We start from the raw sequence: 18,567 nt of genomic DNA on the forward strand, positions 1-18,567 counted from the left end.
CCCACTCCTCTGTGGAAGCACTGGGATTTAGGAGAATCAGGGAGTACTTTCTCTGGCTTATTCTCACTTCTGTCTGCAGACATGGTCTTCCTCTCTCAGCCTCCTGTACCCATGAGGAAAGACTAATGTGGGGTAGGGGCAGTGAACTGGCCAGGTCCAGGGAACCTTCTCCCCCATGTCAGGCGAGGAGACTGGAGGAGAAAATGATGCTACCTCCTCACCACCTACCAGAGCTGGTGCTCCCCGGGATGCTGGAATCCTCTCTCTCTCTCCTTGCATTGAACAGATGATAAAATTGGTCCCTGAGAAGGGCAGGGACCTGTGAGTCCTAAAAGATCAAATAGGGCTGGCTCATGCCTATAATTCTAGCACTTTGGGAGGCCGAGGCAGGCAGATTGCCTGAGCTCAGGAGTTCGAGACTACCTGGGCAACATGGTGAAAACCCATCTCTACTAAAAATAGAAAAAATTAGCTGGGCGTAGTGGTGAGTGCCTGCCTAGTTCCAGCTACTCGGGAGGCCGAGGCACGAGAATCGCTTGAACTCAGGAGGCAGAGGTTGCAATGAGCCAAGATCGTGCCACTGTACTCCAGCCTGGGTGACAGAGGGAGACTTTGTTAAAAAAAAAAAAAAGATCAAATGGGCCAGAAGGTCCCCCAGACTTCTTGCCTCTCTTCACTTGGCAAGTAAACACCTGTGGCCCTGTCCTTAATCATGCCCTTCTCCCACCTTATAATTTACCCACTCTTTGGTTGTTTTTTGTTTTTTTTTTTTTTTGAGACAGAGTCTCGTTCTGTCACCCAGGCTGGAGTGCAGTGGCGCAATCTCAGCTCACCGCAAGCTCCGCCTCCCGGGTTCACGCCATTCTCCTGCCTCAGTCTCCGGTGTAGCTGGAACTACAGGCGCCCACCACCGCACCCGGCTAACTTTTTGTATTTTTAGTAGAGACGGGGTTTCACTGTGTTAGCCAGGATGGTCTCGATCTCCTGACCTCGTGATCCGCCTGTCTCGGCCTCCCAAAGTGCTGGGATTACAGGCGTGAGCCACCGCGCCCAGCCCTGGTTGTTTTTTTTGTTTTGTTTTGTTTTGAGACGGAGTTTCATTCTTGTCGCCCAGGCTGGAGTGCAATGACGTGATCTCGGCTCACTGCAACCTCTACCTCCCCAGCTCAAGCGATTGTCCTACCTCAGTCTCCCAAGTAGCTGGGATTACAGGCACCCGCCACCATGCCCAGCTAATTTTTGTATTTTTAGTAGAGACATGGTTTCACTATGTTAGCCCGGCTGGTCTCGAATTCCTGACCTCAGGTGATCGACCTGCCTCAGCCTCCCAAAGTGCTGGGATTACAGGCATGAGCCACCGTGCCTAATTTACCCATTCTTCAACCTTCCTGGTCCCCCAAACTTGTGGCTCCCCCTGAGGTTCTACAGGGGCCTTCTATTTGGGTTGTGTTCCTAATCTCCATCCCTTCCCTCTGCCCTCTGGAGAGGGTCTAAATGCCTCTGAATGGTCTTCCACTCCCACCAGGCCCACCGACTACCCCAAGCCCTTCCTTCCTTGCCAGCATATCCCTCCCTCCATCCCTTCACAGACCCTACTCTTTGTGCCAGGGTGGTGAAGCAACATTTCAACAGGAGCAGGTTTTGAGAGCAGATTCCAGTTTTGGGCCTGATTCCTACCAGCTGTGTGGCCTTGGGCATGTTGCTTAACTTCTCTGGTCCTCTAGCTTCTCATCTGTAATAAGACTTCCTTCACAATCCTGGGGTGAGGGTTAAATTGCATAAAGCCCTTAGCACAGTATGCAGCACATTATAAACATTCAATAAATATTAGCTACTGTTATTATTAGAGGAGTAAGGGCAAAGAAGGGGAGGGGGCAGGGGGACTCAGGAGCAAGCAGAGGAAGAAATCAGAAAATGTATATTTTTAAAATTATTTCCCACCAGAATGAACATTTTTTTATTCAGCACAATGTGTTGTAGGCATCAAATAATGTTAAATCTATGCTGGGTTCTGAGAGGATAAATGCCAACATCACCAACAGGGCTTCCAGGGACTATAAGTGCCTTAGTGTGCTAAAGCAGAGAAGATACTACTTGATATATTTTTGAAGCTGAAGTGCTTCCAAGTTTTGTAGTTTCAATTCTGTTACTTCTTGGGAACGTTTTAAATAACAAGAACATGAAGAAATAAACAGTGTTGGTTCCCTAATGTTAAAGTTTCAGGAATGTGTTTATTGCTTTCCAGAAAAGACCATGAGAATGACCTCATTTCCGACTAAGGAAAAGTTGAACTCTTCTCCATTTTTTCCACCTTATGAACCCAACAAAAAGAGCAAAGAGGAATATAATCAATGAGTTTATCTTAATGAAAGCTGATGGCTTCAATATCTTTTTTCCCACAGTTTAATTGCTTTAGGCATTTATTATTAGCTATGAATAATGCAGAAAAAAGGGATAAAAAGCTCACAAACACTACACAATTTCACAAGATGCACTGCAGGGGGAAAAGTGACTGAGATGGATCAGCAGTATCCTAGGGTCTTGGCGGATACATTCCTGGTGGAGGGGGTCTCATTCCTGGAGGGGGCATGCCTATTGACATCCCTCCAGCAAGGGGAGGCCCAATTGGTAGGCCCATGGGTGGTTTCATACCAGGTGGAGGAAACATAATGCCTGGAGGTGGGGCTGCTCTGCCAACAGGTGGGGGTGGAGTCCCCAGTCCTGGTGGGTATTGTGTTGGGGCTCCAGTAATGCTCTTCTCTGTGGAGTCATTACCTGCTGGGATGGTTCCTCAACTTCCAGGACAGGGCCTGCTAATCCAGCAGGAGCCTGGGAAATTGATACACCAGTTGATACTCCTCTACCAGCTGCCCTAACAACGCCAGGGCCTCCTGCAGCTCCAGCAAGTGGTACCCGAGCATCTTTGTGGGGTGGCCCCTCCATAGTCATGAATACCAAGTTCTCCCCATGCAGCAACACCAGACCCCAAAAGTGCTTTTCTTTTTTTTTTTTTTTTTGAGGCAGAGTCTCACTCTGTCGCCGGGGCTGGAGTGCAGTGGCGGGATCTCAGCTCACTGCAAGCTCCGCCTCCCGGGTTTACGCCATTCTCCTGCCTCAGCCTCCCGAGTAGCTGGGACTACAGGCGCCCGCCACTTCGCCCGGCTAGTTTTTTTGTATTTTTAGTAGAGACGGGGTTTCACCGTGTTAGCCAGGATGGTCTCGATCTCCTGACCTCGTGATCCGCCCGTCTCGGCCTCCCAAAGTGCTGGGATTACAGGCTTGAGCCACCGCGCCCGGCCCAAAAGTGCTTTTCTTTGAGCTCTGGTTGCTTCACATTCTTTGGCTTGATCCTTCTCAACTCACCACAATCGCAGAGGATAAAAATCACATGCTTGTCAAACGCCTTAAAGGCGCCAAAGAAGATTCTGCCTTCCTGTAGGATGCATTTCATTCTATAGTCAATGTGCTGCTGCAGTCTTGCTACTCATGCCCACAGTCGTGACTGCTGCTCCACCAAATCCCGTGTCCACAGTTAAAACTTCGTGCTTCTTAAGACCTGGGGATAGCCGGGCGAGGTGGCGGGCGCCTGTAGTCCCAGCTACTTGGGAGGCTGAGGCAGGAGAATGGCGTAAACCCGGGGGGCGGAGCTTGCAGTGAGCTGAGATCCAGCCACTGCACTCCAGCCTGGGTGACAGAGCAAGACTCCGTCTCAAAAAAAAAAAAAAAAAAAAAAAGAGACCTGGGGGAAGGCTACAGATAAAGGTATGGTGCAGGTTCTCCTAGAAATAATGCAAGCTGAGGAGGCAATGTGGTGGTTCATGCCTGTAATCCCAACACCTTGGGAGGCTGAGGAGGGCAGATCACCTGAAGTCAGGAGTTCGAGACCAACCTGGCCAACATGGTGAAATCCTGTCTCTACTAAAAATACAAAATTAGCTGGGTGATAGTGGCATGCACCTGTAATCCCAGCTACTCAGGAGGCTGAGGCAGGAGAATCGCTTGAGCTAGGGAGGTGGCGGTTGAGGTGAGTCGAGATGGCATCACTGTACTCCAGTTTGAGTGACAGAGTGAGGTGCTATCTCAAAAAAAAAAAAAAAAGAAAGAAAGAATTTTTAAAAAGTACATTGAAAGCATTGGGTGAGGTGGCTCATGCCTGTAATCCCAACAGTTTGGGAGACCAAACTGGGAGGATTCCTTGAGGTCAGGAGTTCGAGACCAGCCTGGGCAACAGCGAGACCTTGTCTCTACAAAAAATTTAAAAATATTAGCTGCTGTGGAGCGTGCTTGTAGTCACAGTTATTCAGGAGACTGAGGTGGGAGGACCACTTGAGCCCGGGAGTTGAAGGCTGCAGTGAGTCAGGATGGTGTGCCACTGCACTCCAGTCTGGGCCACAAGCTGAGACCATGTTTTTTTAAAAAATAAAAAACAGATAATGGATTGACTGATACAGAAAGCTCACTCTGTGCTGAACTTGTTCCAAGTATCCTCATAACAACCTTTTGAGGTAGGAAGAAATTGGAACACACCTGTGGTTAAACAAGTTGAGTTTATCACTTGTTATGGGGTAAGGGTGTGAGGACATGAATCATGAAAAACGATAGGGTGGCTGGGCTTGGTGGCTCACATCTGTAATCCCGGCACTGTAGAAGCCCAAGGTGGGAGGATCACTTGAGGTCAGCAGTTCGAGACCAGTCTGGTCAACATGGTGAAGCCCCATCCCTACTAAAAATACAAAAATTAGCCAGGTGTGATGGTGGGCACCTGTAATCCCAGCTACGCGGGAGGCTGAGGCAGAAGAATCACTTGAACCCAGGAGGCAGAGGCTGCAGTGAGCCGAGATTGCACCACTGCACTCCAGTCTGAGTGACAGAATGATACTCTGTCTCAAAAACAAACAAACAAACAAAACAAGGGGACATCTCAGTAACAAAGTGTTACAAAAGACACATAGGATTTGGGCTTGCATTAGGTGATTTGGAGTAGGGTTTAAGAAAACGAGGTTTTCTGGATTGGATGCTGTCTATGAGCGAATACCCTGACAAACGTTATTTAGAAGGAGGGGGCTGGGCGCAGTGGCTCATGCCTGTAATCCCAGCACTTTGGGAAGCCAAGGCGGACGGATCACGAGGTTAGGAGATCGAGACCATTCTGGCGAACACAGTGAAACACCGTCTCTACTAAAAATACAAAATATTAGCCGGGCATGGTGGCGGGCACCTGTAGTCCCAGCTGCTTGGGAGGCTGAGGTGGGAGAATGGCGTGAGCCCAGGAGGCCGACGTTGCAGTGAGCCGAGATCGCGCCACTGCACTCCAGCCTGGGCAACAGAGCAAGACTCTGTCTCAAAAAAAAAAAAGAAAAAAAAAAGAAGGAGGGAAGAGTAGACGGAGGCTAAATCTAAATCTATAATCTCTGTATGAGCCACAATAGGGAAGTGTTTGGCCATTTTTGTAGTTTGAACAATGCTCATGTTTTGTCTGGGTTCAGACATGATTCGAGTGGTTTTGTTATTGTCTTGAGATGTTGATGTTCTGTGAAGTTTTTATGTTCAATAAGAGAACACACCAAGGTCTATTTGTGAGTTCCAGACCATCTCCTGAATATCAGGGGCTGTTTTTCTTTTAGAGCCTGGTTTCGAATCCAGGTTTGTGTGACTGGAAACGTCCCCTGTATTACTTCTTGATCACAGGAACTTGAGAAGGTGGCTGGCAGACTAGGAATTTCATCTATGAGCTTATTTCATCTACTTTTTTTTTTTTTTGCGACGGAGTTTTGCTCGTCACCCAGGCTGGAATACAATGGCACAATCCTGGCTCACTGCAACCTCTGTCTCCTGGGTTCAAGCAATTCTCCAGCCTCAGCCTCCCAAGTACCTGGGATTACAGGCACACGCCACCATGTCCAGCTAATTTTTGTATTTTTAGTAAAGACAGGGTTTCACCATGTTGGCCAGGCTGGCCTTGAACTCCTGACCTCAGCTGATCTGCGTGCCTCGGCCTCCCAAAGTGCTGGTATTACAGGCGTGAGCCACTGCACCCGGCCTTTATCTACTATGTTCACCTCCTACTCAAGTCCAATCCCTAACAGTTCCTGGGTAACTGTAGGCACTTCATAAATATTTGTTGAATGAATGAAGATGGCTGTCAAGAACTCCAATGACTGCTTTAGTGCAAGTCACAAGCTCCATCACCTATCAGTATGTGATTTGATACAATATGTATTAACAGCTAATCTACAATCCATATTCAAATTTCGTTACTTGTCCCAATATTGTCCATTACAACTATTCCACCACCACCACCACCACCCCAGTCCAGGGTCCTATTTAGAATCACACACCATGTTTTGTTGTTATGCCTCTTTAGTCTCCTTTAAACTGGAACAATTCCTCGGCTTTTCTGTTTTTCATGACAATGAATTATTTTGTAGAGAGTGTCCTTCATTTGGGGTTCTCTAGCGCTTCCTCATGAGATGTGCACGGTGCACTTCTGACAGAAATACCACAGAAGAGATGTGTCCTCAGTGCATTTTATTAGGAGGCCCTTGATCTGACCCACTAACTAGTGGTGTTAACTTTGATCACTTTGATCCGTTTGTTCTGCTAGATTACACCTCTGTAACATCACCGTTTTCCCTTTGTAATCAATAGGTAATTTGTGGGAGACACTTTTACTGTTTTAAACATCCCGTTTCTATGGTTTTACCACACATTATTGATTTTCTAATTCCACCATGTTTTGTCATACCCTGCCTTGTTTTAACCTGATGGTCTCCTTAGCTGAGAGAGCCGACAGATTCCATTTTAGTTCCTTCACTTAGAGCCCCTTTACCTCCCTCCCTTAAGGGCATAACTAGAGTAAACTGACTCAAAGCACGTCCAGAAATGCACTTACTGATAAGATACTGGGCAAGCTGCACCAGCAGCTCCTGGGGATGCGCTCCCTGGATGGCACCCAAAGCCCCTGCATTTCTCTCTTTGTGATAGTTTAAGCCCCTGCACCTGGAACTGTTTATTTTTTTGTAACTACTTTTGCAACCAATTAATTTTTTAACTTTTTGCCAGTTCTGCTTCTGTAAAAATTGCTTCAGCTAAACTCCCCCCTCCCCTATTTAGACCACGGTATAAAAACAAAACTAGCCCCTTCCTTGGGACCAAGAGAATTTCGAGCGTTAGCCGTCTCTCGGTCACCTGCTAATAAAGCACTCCTGAATTTAGCTGTCTCTCGGTCGCCAGCTAATAAAGGACTTCTGAATTCGTCTCAAAGTGTGGCATTTCTCTCTAACTCACTCGGTTACAACAGTTTATTAGTTGGCATTCTACTAAAAGGAAGACTTTCCCTTCAGCCATTAATATACTCACTTCTTTATGTCTGTAAAGACTCATGGATTACTATTTTATTCAATTAGTTATACTGTATTACTATCACTCCATATTTTGATTCTGAAATTGCCCTGAGTTGGCCAGTGGGATCTCTTTAAAGACAGCTCCTGTGTTCTTTGACATATTCCCATGATTCTTATTACCATCATCCTTATATTCTGGTGTAACAAGATGGTCCAAGTTTATCTGGTACTTTCCGGGAAGTTTTCTTCCTTTCTCTTTCTTTTTTTTCTTTTTTTTTTCTTTTTGAGATGGAGTCTCGCTCTGTCGCCCAAAATAGAGTGCAGTGGTGCGATCTCAGCTCACTGCAATCTCCGCCTCCCGGGTTCAAGTGGTTCTCCTGCCTCAGCCTCCCGAGTAGCTAGGATTACAGATGTGCCCCACCACGACCAGCTAATTTTTGTATTTTTAGTACAGAGGGATTTCACCATGTTGGCCAGGCTGGTCTCGAACTCCTGACCTCATGTGATCCATCCTGCCCCGGCCTCCCAAAGTGCTGGGATTACAGGTGGGAGTCACCACGCCCAGTCGGAAATCAGTTTTTTTCTTTCAGGAGCCCCGAACCCAAGTTCTTTGAAAAGCTGCCAAAGAGCTCCAAGGTTCCTCCGCTTCCTGCCCGCAGGCGGAACCTTAGAGTTTAGGACACGGAGATTAACCTCTTCCGGTTGGGGCCGGAAGTCCCTCCGAGAGGGGCGGCTTCGCGTCATGTGACTGGAGTCCGTGTAGGGGGGGTCGGAGGTCCTACCCAACAGATTGACGCGGCGATAGTATTGGCCGCGTACCCGAAAAACTGATTGACTGGGCGGCCCCCCACGGCGTTAACTGCGCGGAGGCAGGTATGTGAGGGGCTGGGGTTGGGGTTGGGGCCGGCAAGGTTTAGGGACGGGGGCGGGAGACCCGGGTCCGCCTTCCCGGGACACACGGGCTTCAACATCTGAGCCCAGGGGCCCAGAGACAGCAAGACCGGTGGTGTCTCTGGTCCCGGAAAAGAGGACGGGCTGGCGTTGTGGTTCTGCGTCCCATGATTACAGATTGGGGAAACTGAGGCCTTGAGAAAGAGAGGGGCTCCCACAAGCTCTCCTTTGGAGGCGTGAGCACTGATTCCCATTCTGTCCCCCGTGCGAGGCCGCCTCTATCGTCTGGGAGTGCATATCGCGAGTTTGCCCTGAGTGGAGAAGCAGAGGCCGGGGAGCGCGGTGAACAGAGTTGGGCTGAGAGTAAGAGACCTAGATTCGAGACTTCGCCACCGACAATTTTGCGTTCTGGGCCAAATCTCTTTCCTGTGCTGGGCCTCAGTTTCCTCGTGTCTAAAACGGGGCAGTGTTTCTCAAAATATGGTTCTTACACCATCTGCTTTGAAATTCTCTGAGATGCCGGCTTTACAGTGCGGGACTCAATTCAGACTTCTGGTTTAGAATTTGAACTTATGCCTAGGAGGGTCCTGTATATACTGATGTTTGAATCTCATTGATTTTAAGTGCTTTCCTGCTGTGAGCACTAGATATCCATTCTTCGCTTTGAGGCAGCTGATGCCAGGTCAGGAACTTTGAAAGAACTGGAATGGTTAGCTCAATAAAGACAGCACTGGAAGGGAATTAACTTTTTAAAAATTGAAAATATTGTTAATGGCAAAGGGGGCTTCCACTTCATCTTTAGGCTAAAAGAGGCAGAACTAGGACTAACAGGTGAATTCTACAAGAAGACAAGATTTTTGCTTAATAGAAGGACTTAAATGGAAGAATCATCAGAGTTGACCAGCGATGGAGTGAATGGATTGCCTCCGTGCCTCCTTTCAAGAGAGGTATATAGGTATTAGATGAAGGTCCTTTCCAACTTGAAAGTCTGTGATTCTAAGGAGTTCTGCATCTATCTGGTGCTGACTCTGCCCTCAGGGCAAATGTGACTTTTTTCTTCTCTCTTTTCTTGACACTTCCATCACTTTAGCCTACATCTCCTGTAAATAAGGCCAATGCCTCTGACCTTACGTAATCTCTTCCTGGTTGTCCTGGGCACCTTCTTTTCAAGGACTTTGGAATGACCCGGTATCTGATAGAGGCACCTTAAATGTTTGTTAAATGAATAAGTAAACTGGGTCCCACCCTATGCGTTAGTAGCTTTTTTCTAAGAACAACTTGGAAATGCCTCTGAAGATTTTATGTTTAACCAGGAGAAGCCAGTGAACTCTCAGTCACAAAATTGAGGACTCCCAGTTGGGAGGACCCCTTGAGGTTGTTTAGACCAGCCTTCTCCTTCCTGGAACATAATCCCTGCTTGAATCCTCTCTTCAGCAATATGTGTATAGATGTGAGAGAATTTTTGCAGTCTGTTGGCTAGCTTTCCATGCATCATATAAAAACAGTCCTCTTATAGACTTGACTTGCCAGTTCGCACACACCACCAGTTCCAGCTAAATTTTTTTTTTTTTTTTTTTTTTTTGTATGTTTAGTAGAGATGGGGTTTCACCATGTTGGCCAGGCTGGTCTCGATCTCCTGACCTCAAGTGATCCCCCTGCCTCAGCCTCCCAAAGTGCTGGGATTACAGGTGTGAGCCACTGTGCCTGGCCTCTAGCATACCTTTAGTTTTCTAATCAAACATTATTATGTCCTTATTTTGTGCATTACAGAGCTCGCCTAAGTCACTTTTTCAACACCTCCTAGAATGCTTAGGAATGTGTATGTTATCTTAGGGAGCAGAGGCTCCATATTATGACCCAGTTCTGCTGACTTGCTCCCCCGCCCCCACAAAAAAAAAGGTTAGGGTTGAGCCAAAACTTTCTGCCAGTGTTTATCGACTTGTTTGTGTTTCCCAAGATTAAAAAATAAAAAAGTTGTGAAATGCTTATTCAGATGTTATCCAGGTACTGGGTAAAATGATCTTAATTTGTTGGAGTTTTCAGAACTTCTTGATCTAAAAGTTTCCTTTTAAAGAAGCATCTGAATTAACATTCTCGTAAGTGTGTTCTTCAGGCCACTGGTCTGAAGAAGTGGCTCTGAAAAAAGGATTTGATGCTAATAATAAGTTTGAGAAAGCCACATACCATTATTCTTTCTTGAAGCTTCTCAATATGTAATACCACATTAAAAGCACTGAGAGGTCCTGCAATAAGGAAATGTGCTTTATAAGCCAAGATAATAACTTGTTTCATTTTTTTTTTTTTTTTTTTTTTTTTTTTGAGACAGTCTTGCTCTGTCACCCAGGCTGGAGTGCTGTGGCCGGATCTTAGCTCACTGCAAGCTCCGCCTTCCGGGTTCACGCCATTCTCCTGCCTCAGCCTCCCGGGTAGCTGGGACTACAGGCGCCGCCACCTCGCCCGGCTAGTTTTTTGTAGTTTTTTAGTAGAGACGGGGTTTCACCGTGTTAGCCGGGATGGTCTCGATCTCCTGACCTCGTGATCCGCCCGTCTCGGCCTCCCAAAGTGCTGGGATTACAGGCTTGAGCCACCGCGCCCGTCCCATTTGTTTAATCTACTTGATGTAAAATCTTTTTTTTTTTTTTTTTTTTTTTTTTTTTTCTGAGACGGAGTCTCACTCTGTCGCCCAGGCTGGAGTGCAGTGGCCGGATCTCAGCTCACTGCAAGCTCCCCCTCCTGGGTTCCCGCCATTCTCCTGCCTCAGCCTCCAGAGTAGCTGGGACTACAGGCGCCCGCCACCTCGCCCGGCTAATTTTTTGTATTTTTAGTAGAGACGGGGTTTTACCGTGATAGCCAGGATGGTCTCGATCTCCTGACTTCGTGATCCGCCCATCTCGGCCTCCCAGAGTGCTGGGATTACAGGCTTGAGCCACCGCACCCAGCCTTTTTTTTTTTTTTTTTTTTTTTTTTTAATTGAAGCACACATTAGCAAATTCTGACCTAGAGTGGGGATCTTCTTACTGTATATAGCCTGTGAACCAAACCTGGACCTACTGCTTGTTTATATGGTCTGTGAGCTAAGAATGCTTTTTACATTTCTCCTTTTGTTTTTAGACGGAGTCTCTCTCTGTCGTCCAGGCTGGAGTGCAGTGGTGTCATCTCAGCTCACTGCAAGCTCCGCCTTCCGGGTTCACGCCATTCTCCTGCCTCAGCCTCCTGAGTAGCTGGGACTACAGGCGCCCGCCACCACGCCCGGCTAATTTTTTGTATTTTTAGTAGAGACGGGGTTTCACCGTGGTAGCCAGGATGGTGTCGATTTCCTGACCTCGTGATCCACCCGCCTCAGCCTGCCAAAGTGCTGTAGTTACAGGCTTGAGCCACCGACATTTTTCTTTTTTGTTTTGAGACGGCGTCTGGCCGTATTGCCCAGGCTGGAGTGCAGAGGCGTGATCTCAGCTCACTGCAAGCTCCACCTCCTGGGTTTGCACCGTTCTTCTGCCTCAGCCTCCGGAGTAGCTGGGACTACAGGCGACTGCCACCATGCCTGGCTTTTTTTTTTTTTTTTTTTTTTTTTTTTTTTTTTGGTAGAGATGGGGTTTCACTGTGTTAGCCAGGATGGTCTCCATCTCCTGACCTCGTGATCTTCCCGCCTCGGCCTCCCAAAGTGCTGGGATTACAGGCATGAGCCACCATGTCTGGCCTGCTTTTTACATTTTTAAATGATGGGAAATAAAAGAATAGTAATATTACATAGGTGACAATTACAGGAAAATAAAATTTCAGTGTTCATTTCAGCCACACCCATTTATTTATATTTATACATATATATTTACATATTGTCTTTGGGTGCTTTAATGCTACTCAGTGGAGTTGAATAGTTGCCATAAAAACCATATGGTCCACAGAGTCTAAAGTATTTACTCTGTGGCCCTTTACGGAAAAAAATTGCCAATTCCTGACCTGCATCATGTACTTTTTTTTTTTTTTTTTTTTTTTGAGACAGTGACTCACTCTTGCCCAAGGTGGAGTGCAGTGGCACGAACGTAGCCTACTACAACCTTGATCTCCTGGGCTCAAGCCATCTTCCCACCTCAGCCACCCGAGTAGTTGGGACTACAGGCACATACCACCACACCCAGCTAACTTTTAAATTTTTTGTAGAGATGAGGTCTCACTATGTTGCCCAGGCTGGTCTCAAACCCCTGAGCTCAAACGATTCTCCTGCCTCAGCCTCTCAAAGTGCTAGGATTACAGGTATGAGCCACTACTCCCAGCCATATATTGTTTTTCAACTTTTTATTTTATTTTATTTTATTTATTTATTTATTTATTTTTGAAACGGAGTTTTCCTCTGTCGTCCAGGCTTGAATGTAGTGGCGTGATCTCGGCCCACTGTAACCTCCACCTCCCGGGTTCAAGCTATTCTCTTGCTTCAGCCTCCTGAGTAGCTGGAACTACAGGGGCACACCACCTCGCCTGGCTAATTTTTGTATTTTTAGTGGAGACAGGGTTTCCCATGTTGGCCAGGATGGTCTCGATCTCCTGACCTCGTGATCCACCTGCTTCAGCCTCCCAAAGTGTTGGGATTATAGGCTTTAGCCACCATGCCTGGCCCCTTATTATTATTATTTTTTAGATGGAGTTTCACTCTTGTTGCCCAGGCTGGAGTGCAATGGCACAATCTCAGCTCATTGAAACCTCTGCCTCCCAGGTTCAAGCAATTCTCCTGCCCCAGCCTCCCAAGTAGCTAGGATTACAGGCATGTGCCACCACACCTGGCCAATTTTTATATTTTTAGTAGAGATGAGTTTCACCATGTTGGCCAGGCTGGTCCTGAACTGCTGACCTTAGGAGATTCACCCGCCTTGGCATCCCAAAGCGCTGGGATTACAGCCGTGAGCCACTGCGCCCGGCCCTTTTATTTTGAAATAATTTTAACCTTACACTAAACTTGCAAAAATAATCCACAAACTTTCTGTGTATTTGTCATCTAACTTCACCTAATGTCAAAACTGTACATAATTATATCAAAATTATCCAAACAAGAAATTTAACATTAATACAATATTACTAGCTAATCTAGAGACTTTATTCAAATTTTGCCGTTTGTCCTACTATATCCTTTTTCTGTTTCAGGACCCGATCCTGGATCCTACATCACATTTAGTTGTCAAGTCTCCCTGGTGTCATCAGATATCTGAAACAGTTACTCATTGTCTTTTTTTTCTTTTTTTTTTTTGAGACGGAGTCTCACTCTGTCACCCAGGCTGGAGTACAGTGGCACAATCTCAGCTCACTGCAACCCCCCACTGCCGGGTTCAAGCGATTCTCCTGCCTCAGCCTCTGGAATAGCTGCGATTACAGGCGTGTGCCACCATTCCTAGCTGTTTTTTGTATTTTTAGTAGAGATGGGGTTTCACCGTGTTGGGCAGGCTGGTCTTGAACTCCCAACTTTAGGTGATCCACCTGCCTCAGGCCTCCCAGAGTTCTGGGATTGCAGGTGTTGCCACCACACCCGGCCTGCATTTGCACTAAAATGTATTTTTTAAAAATTTTTTGTCTGTTTGTTTGTTTGTTTTTGAGACAGAATTTCACTCTTACTGCCCAGGCTGGAGTGCAGTGGTGCGATCTTGGCTCACCGCAACATCTACCTCCTGGGTTCAAGCGATTCTCCTGCCTCAACTTCCCAGGTAGCTGGGATTACAGGCATGCACCACCACGCCCGGCCAATTTTGTACTTTTTTTTTTTAGTAGAGACGGGGTTGCTCCATATTGGTCAAGCTGGTCTTGAACTCCCGACCTCAGGTGATCCATCTGCCTCAGCCTCCCAAAGTGCTGAGATTACAGGCATGAGCCACCGCGCCTGGCCATTTGCACTCAAATTTATGAGGGTTCCAGTTTCTCCGCATCCGCAACAACACTTGTTATTGCCCACTAAAAAAATTGTATGTCTCCTAGTGGGTGTAAAGTGATATCTCATTGTGGTTTTGATTTGCATTTCCTTAATGGCTGACAATGGTGATGATGTTCTTATTGGCCATCTGCATATCTTATTTGGAGAAATGTCTGTTTAGCTCTTTTGCTCATTTTGCAATTGAGTTATTTTGTTATCATGTACTACTTTGAATGTAGGTATTCAAAGAGTTTGCAGATCCCTTGAAACAACTCAGTGATCTGACCTGCAAATTCTGAGGCAATGCCATTATCCCCCTGATCTGAATGTAGTTAGATCTGGACGTACTGAAGCACAAAGTAAATTTCCATTTGAGGCTACTGACCATGCAGAGCTTGACTCAAACCCAGCCACTTCTGGCCATGTGGAGTTGGAGTGGCCATGGTCAAGTGAAAGGAAGGGTACTATTTGTGTCCAGAAATAAGGTTGTCATCCAAGATATGATAAGACCAATTGGGGAGCCTTCATTTTGGGTGCTACTCTGGTGTATGTCTGGTTATAGGCAGGGAGTAGAGGAGTCAGTGGTGGTTTGAATGCTCAGGACTAGCTGCTCGTAGCTACATAACTACAGTGCACCTAGGCCTATCTTGATCCTACAGCATTCGACTGTAGCCAGACCATCTTGGACATGTACCTTGAAACGAACAAAAACTTCAATAATGTAAATTGTGAAAGTAACATGTGCTTATTTTATTATTATTATTTTTTAGAGATGGAGTCTTGCTCTGTTGCCCAGGCTGGAGTGCAGTGGCACAGTGTCGACTCACTGCAGCCTCCATCTCCCAGATTGAAGCAATTCTCGTGCCTCAGTTCCCGAGTAGCTAGAATTATAGGCACATGCCACCATGCCCAACTAATTTTTGTACTTTTAGTAGAGAGGGGATTTCGTGATCTTGGCCAGGCTGGTCTGGAACTCCAGACCTCAAGGGATCCACCTGCCTCAGCCTCCCAAAGTACTGGGATTACAGGCATGAGCCACCATGCCCCGCCAATGTGCTCATTTTAGACATTTTGGAAAATACAGAAAAATCTCCATCTCCCCACCCTAATCATCCCTAGCTCTAGTATCTAGAGAACCGTTGTTACAGTTGCTATATTTCCTTCTTGTTTCCTGCCACTGGGTGCATTTGTAATAGTTGGAATCACTCATTGTACACAGTTCCATAGCTTGCCTTTTCTTATTAAAATCTAAAATTGAAGGCCAGGCACAGTGTCTCAAGCCTGTAATCCCAGCACTTTGGGAGGCCAAGACAGGTGGATCACGAGGTCAGGAAATCGAGACCATCCTGGCTAACACGGTGAAACCCCATCTCTACTAAAAAAAAAAAAAAATACAAAAAACTAGTAGGGCGTGGTGGCGGGCGCTTATAGTCCCAGCCACTTGGGAGGCTGAGGCAGGAGAATGGCATGAACCCAGGAGGCGGAGCTTGCAGTGAGCCGAGATTGTGCCACTGCACTCCAGCCTGGGCGACAGAGCGAGACTCCGTCTCAAAAAAAAAAAAAAAAAAAAATCTAAAACTGAAGAACAAACACATTTTAATGTTAATGTCTCCATGTTTTTGCCAGCTGCGTCAATAAGCATTGCTTCTTTTTTTTTTTTTTTGGGGGGGACAGAGTCTGGCTCTGTTACCCAGGTTGGAGTGCAATGGTGCGATCTCGGCTCACTGCAGCCTCTGCCTCCCGGGTTCAAATGATTCTTCTGCCTAAGCCTCCTGAGTAGCTGGTATTATAGGCGCCTGCCACCACACCCAGCTAATTTTTGTGTTTTTGGTAGAAATGGGGTTTCACAATGCTGTCCAGGCTAGTCTCGAACTCCTGATCCCAGGCGATCCACCCACCTCAGCCTCCGAAAGTGTTGGGCTTACAGGCGTGAGCCACCGCGCCCAGCCTATAAGCATTACTTCTGATGGCCTGCATAGATTTCCATTTCCTTAACTGTTCATTTATTCAATAAGTCTTACTATGTAGACATAATGTGTATAATAAGCACTTGGTATGTTCTTAGTGGGATAGAAATGTAGTTTTGATTTTTTTAAATAAGGAGCATAGATTTTCTTATAATTTTTTTATTGTGGTAAGATATACATAGCATAATATTTACCGTTTTAACTAATTTTATTTATTTAAATTTTTTTGAGATAGGGTTTCACTCTGTGGCCTAGGCTGAAGTGTAGTGGCAGCTCACTGCAGCTTCAACCTCTGGGGCTCAAGCAATCTTCTTGCCTCAGCCTCCTAAAGTGCTGGGATTACAGCAGTGAGCCATTGTGCCTGGCCCATTTTAACTGTTTTTAAATGTGCAATTCAGTGGCATTAAGTAAATTCACAATGTCGTATAACCATCACCACTATTTCCAAAACTTTTTCAGCATACCAAACAGAAACCCTCCCCATGAAGCAATAACTCCTTATTCTCTCCTCCCCCCAGCTCCTGGTAACCTCTGATCTACTTTCTATCTCTATGAATTTGCCTATTCTAGATATTTCCAATAAGATTCTAATAAGAAAATCACACAATATATGACCTTTTATGGAAACGTAGGGGTTTTTTTTCCTTGTTTTCTTTTTCTTTTTTTTTTTTTTTTGAGACAGAGTCTCACTCCGTTGTCACCCAGGCTGAGTGCAGTAGTATCATCTCAGCTGACTTCAACCTCCGCATCCTGGGTTCAAGCAATTCTTGTGCCTCAGCCTCCCAAATAGCTGGAATTACAGGCTCTCACCACCACACCTGTCTTATTTTTGTGTTTTTAGTAGAGTTGGGGTTTTGCCACTTGCCCAGGCTGGTCTCGAACTCCTGACCTCAAGTGATCTGCCCGCCTTGGCCTCCCAAAGTGCTGGGATTACAGACATGAGCCACTGTACCTGGACCTAGTTTTTTTAATTGTAGTGAAATTCATATAAAATTTACCATCTTAACCATTTTTTAAGTGTACAGCTCAGTGGTATTAAGTATGTTCATATTCTGGAAGCATCACCGTCTACCTCCAGAACTGTTTTTGTCTTGCAAAAGTAAAATTCTGTGTCCGTTAAACAGTAACTCCCTATTTCTTCTTCACCCTAGCCACTACCAACCACTATTCCACTTTCTGTCTATGATTTTAAGTACGTCATATAAGTAGAATCATACAGTATTTGCCTTTTTTTTTTTTTTTTTTTTTTTGAAGATGAGGCCTAACTGTGTGGCCGGTGTGAGACTCTTGGGTTTAAGCGATCTTTCTGCCTCAGCCTCCCAAGTAGCTGGGGTTACGTGTGGGCACCACTGCACCCAGCTTAGTATTTGTCTTCCTTTGACTGACTTATTTCACTTAACATGATGTTCTTGAGGTTCATTTATGTTGCAGCATATGTCAGAATTTTTCTTCCTTTTTAAGATAAAATGATATTCCATTGTATGTATTTTGCTTATCCATTCATCTGTTGATGCACCCTTGGATTGCTTCCATGTTTCAGCTATTGTGAATGCTGCTACTCTTTGCGACCTTGCTTTCAATTATTTGGGTACATACCTAGAGGTAGAATTGCTGGATCATATGGTAGTTCAGTTTTTAAGTTTTTTGAGGAACCTCCGTGCTGTTTTCCACAGCAGCTGTACCATTTTACATTCCCACCAACAGAGCACAAGGGTTCCATTTCTCTACATCCTTGCCAAAACTTGTTATTTCCCGGTTTTATAAAAATAGTAGTCATTCTAATGGTATCTCATTGTGCTTTTGATTTGCATTTCCCTAATGATTAGGATGTTGAGCACCCTTCTGTGTGCTTTTGGGACATTTGTTTATCTTCTTCGAAGAAATGTCTCTATTCAAGTCCTTTGCCCCCTCCACCCTTTTTAAATTTTTTTTGAGACAGAGTCTCTCTCTTGCCCAGGCTCGAGTGCAGTGGTGGAATCTGGGCTCACTGCAACCTCTGCCTCCTGGGTTCAAGCAATTCTCTTACCTCCACCTCCAAAGTAGCTGGAAGTACAGGCGTGTGCCACCACACCTGGCTAATTTTTTTGCATTTTTAGTAGAGGCAAAGTTTTGCCATGTTGCCCAAGCTGGTCTCGAACTTCTGACCTCAAGGGATCCACCTGCTTCAGCCTCCCAAAGTGCTGGAATTACAGGCCTGAGCCACCATACCTGGCCCCACTTTTGAATTAGGTTGTTTTGTTGTTAAGTTTTAGGAGTTCTCTATGTATTCTGGATATTAATTCCTTTTCAGATATACGATTTGCAAATATTTTCTCCCATTCTGTGAATTGCCATTTACTCTATTGGTAGTGTCTTTTTATGCACAAACATTTTAAATTTTTATGAAATCCCATTTGTCTACTTTTTCTTTTGTTACCTGTGCTTTTGGTGTCATTCCAAGAAATCATTGCCAGAAATACAGTTTTTAAAGTCATGA

General features: G+C 45.7%; 2 protein-coding genes across 3 annotated transcripts in view; one reads left to right on the top strand and one right to left on the bottom strand.

Annotated features, from left to right (window-relative positions):
- Nucleotides 1–2,533: 2,533 nt before the first annotated feature.
- On the bottom strand, nucleotides 2,534–8,314 carry LOC115892828 (small nuclear ribonucleoprotein-associated protein N-like). The gene is given in 5 exon segments (XM_030915296.1): nucleotides 2,534–2,754; nucleotides 2,757–3,008; nucleotides 3,322–3,480; nucleotides 7,945–8,009; nucleotides 8,163–8,314. Coding segments are annotated over 5 exon segments (849 nt in total).
- The window catches only part of RNF185 (ring finger protein 185), a 48,343-nt gene continuing 37,824 nt past the window's right edge, over nucleotides 8,049–18,567 (top strand). Inside the window, exon 1 of one of the 2 annotated variants that reach the window (XM_010360669.2) lies at nucleotides 8,049–8,216. The gene's annotated coding sequence lies outside the window, so the exon portion shown is untranslated. The remainder of the gene's footprint in view (nucleotides 8,217–18,567) is intronic. The other variant, XM_030915819.1, reaches the window with a different exon arrangement.

Source organism: Rhinopithecus roxellana, chromosome 13 (assembly GCF_007565055.1).
Source record: "Rhinopithecus roxellana isolate Shanxi Qingling chromosome 13, ASM756505v1, whole genome shotgun sequence".
In the NCBI taxonomy this organism is placed as follows: Eukaryota; Metazoa; Chordata; class Mammalia; order Primates; family Cercopithecidae; genus Rhinopithecus; species Rhinopithecus roxellana.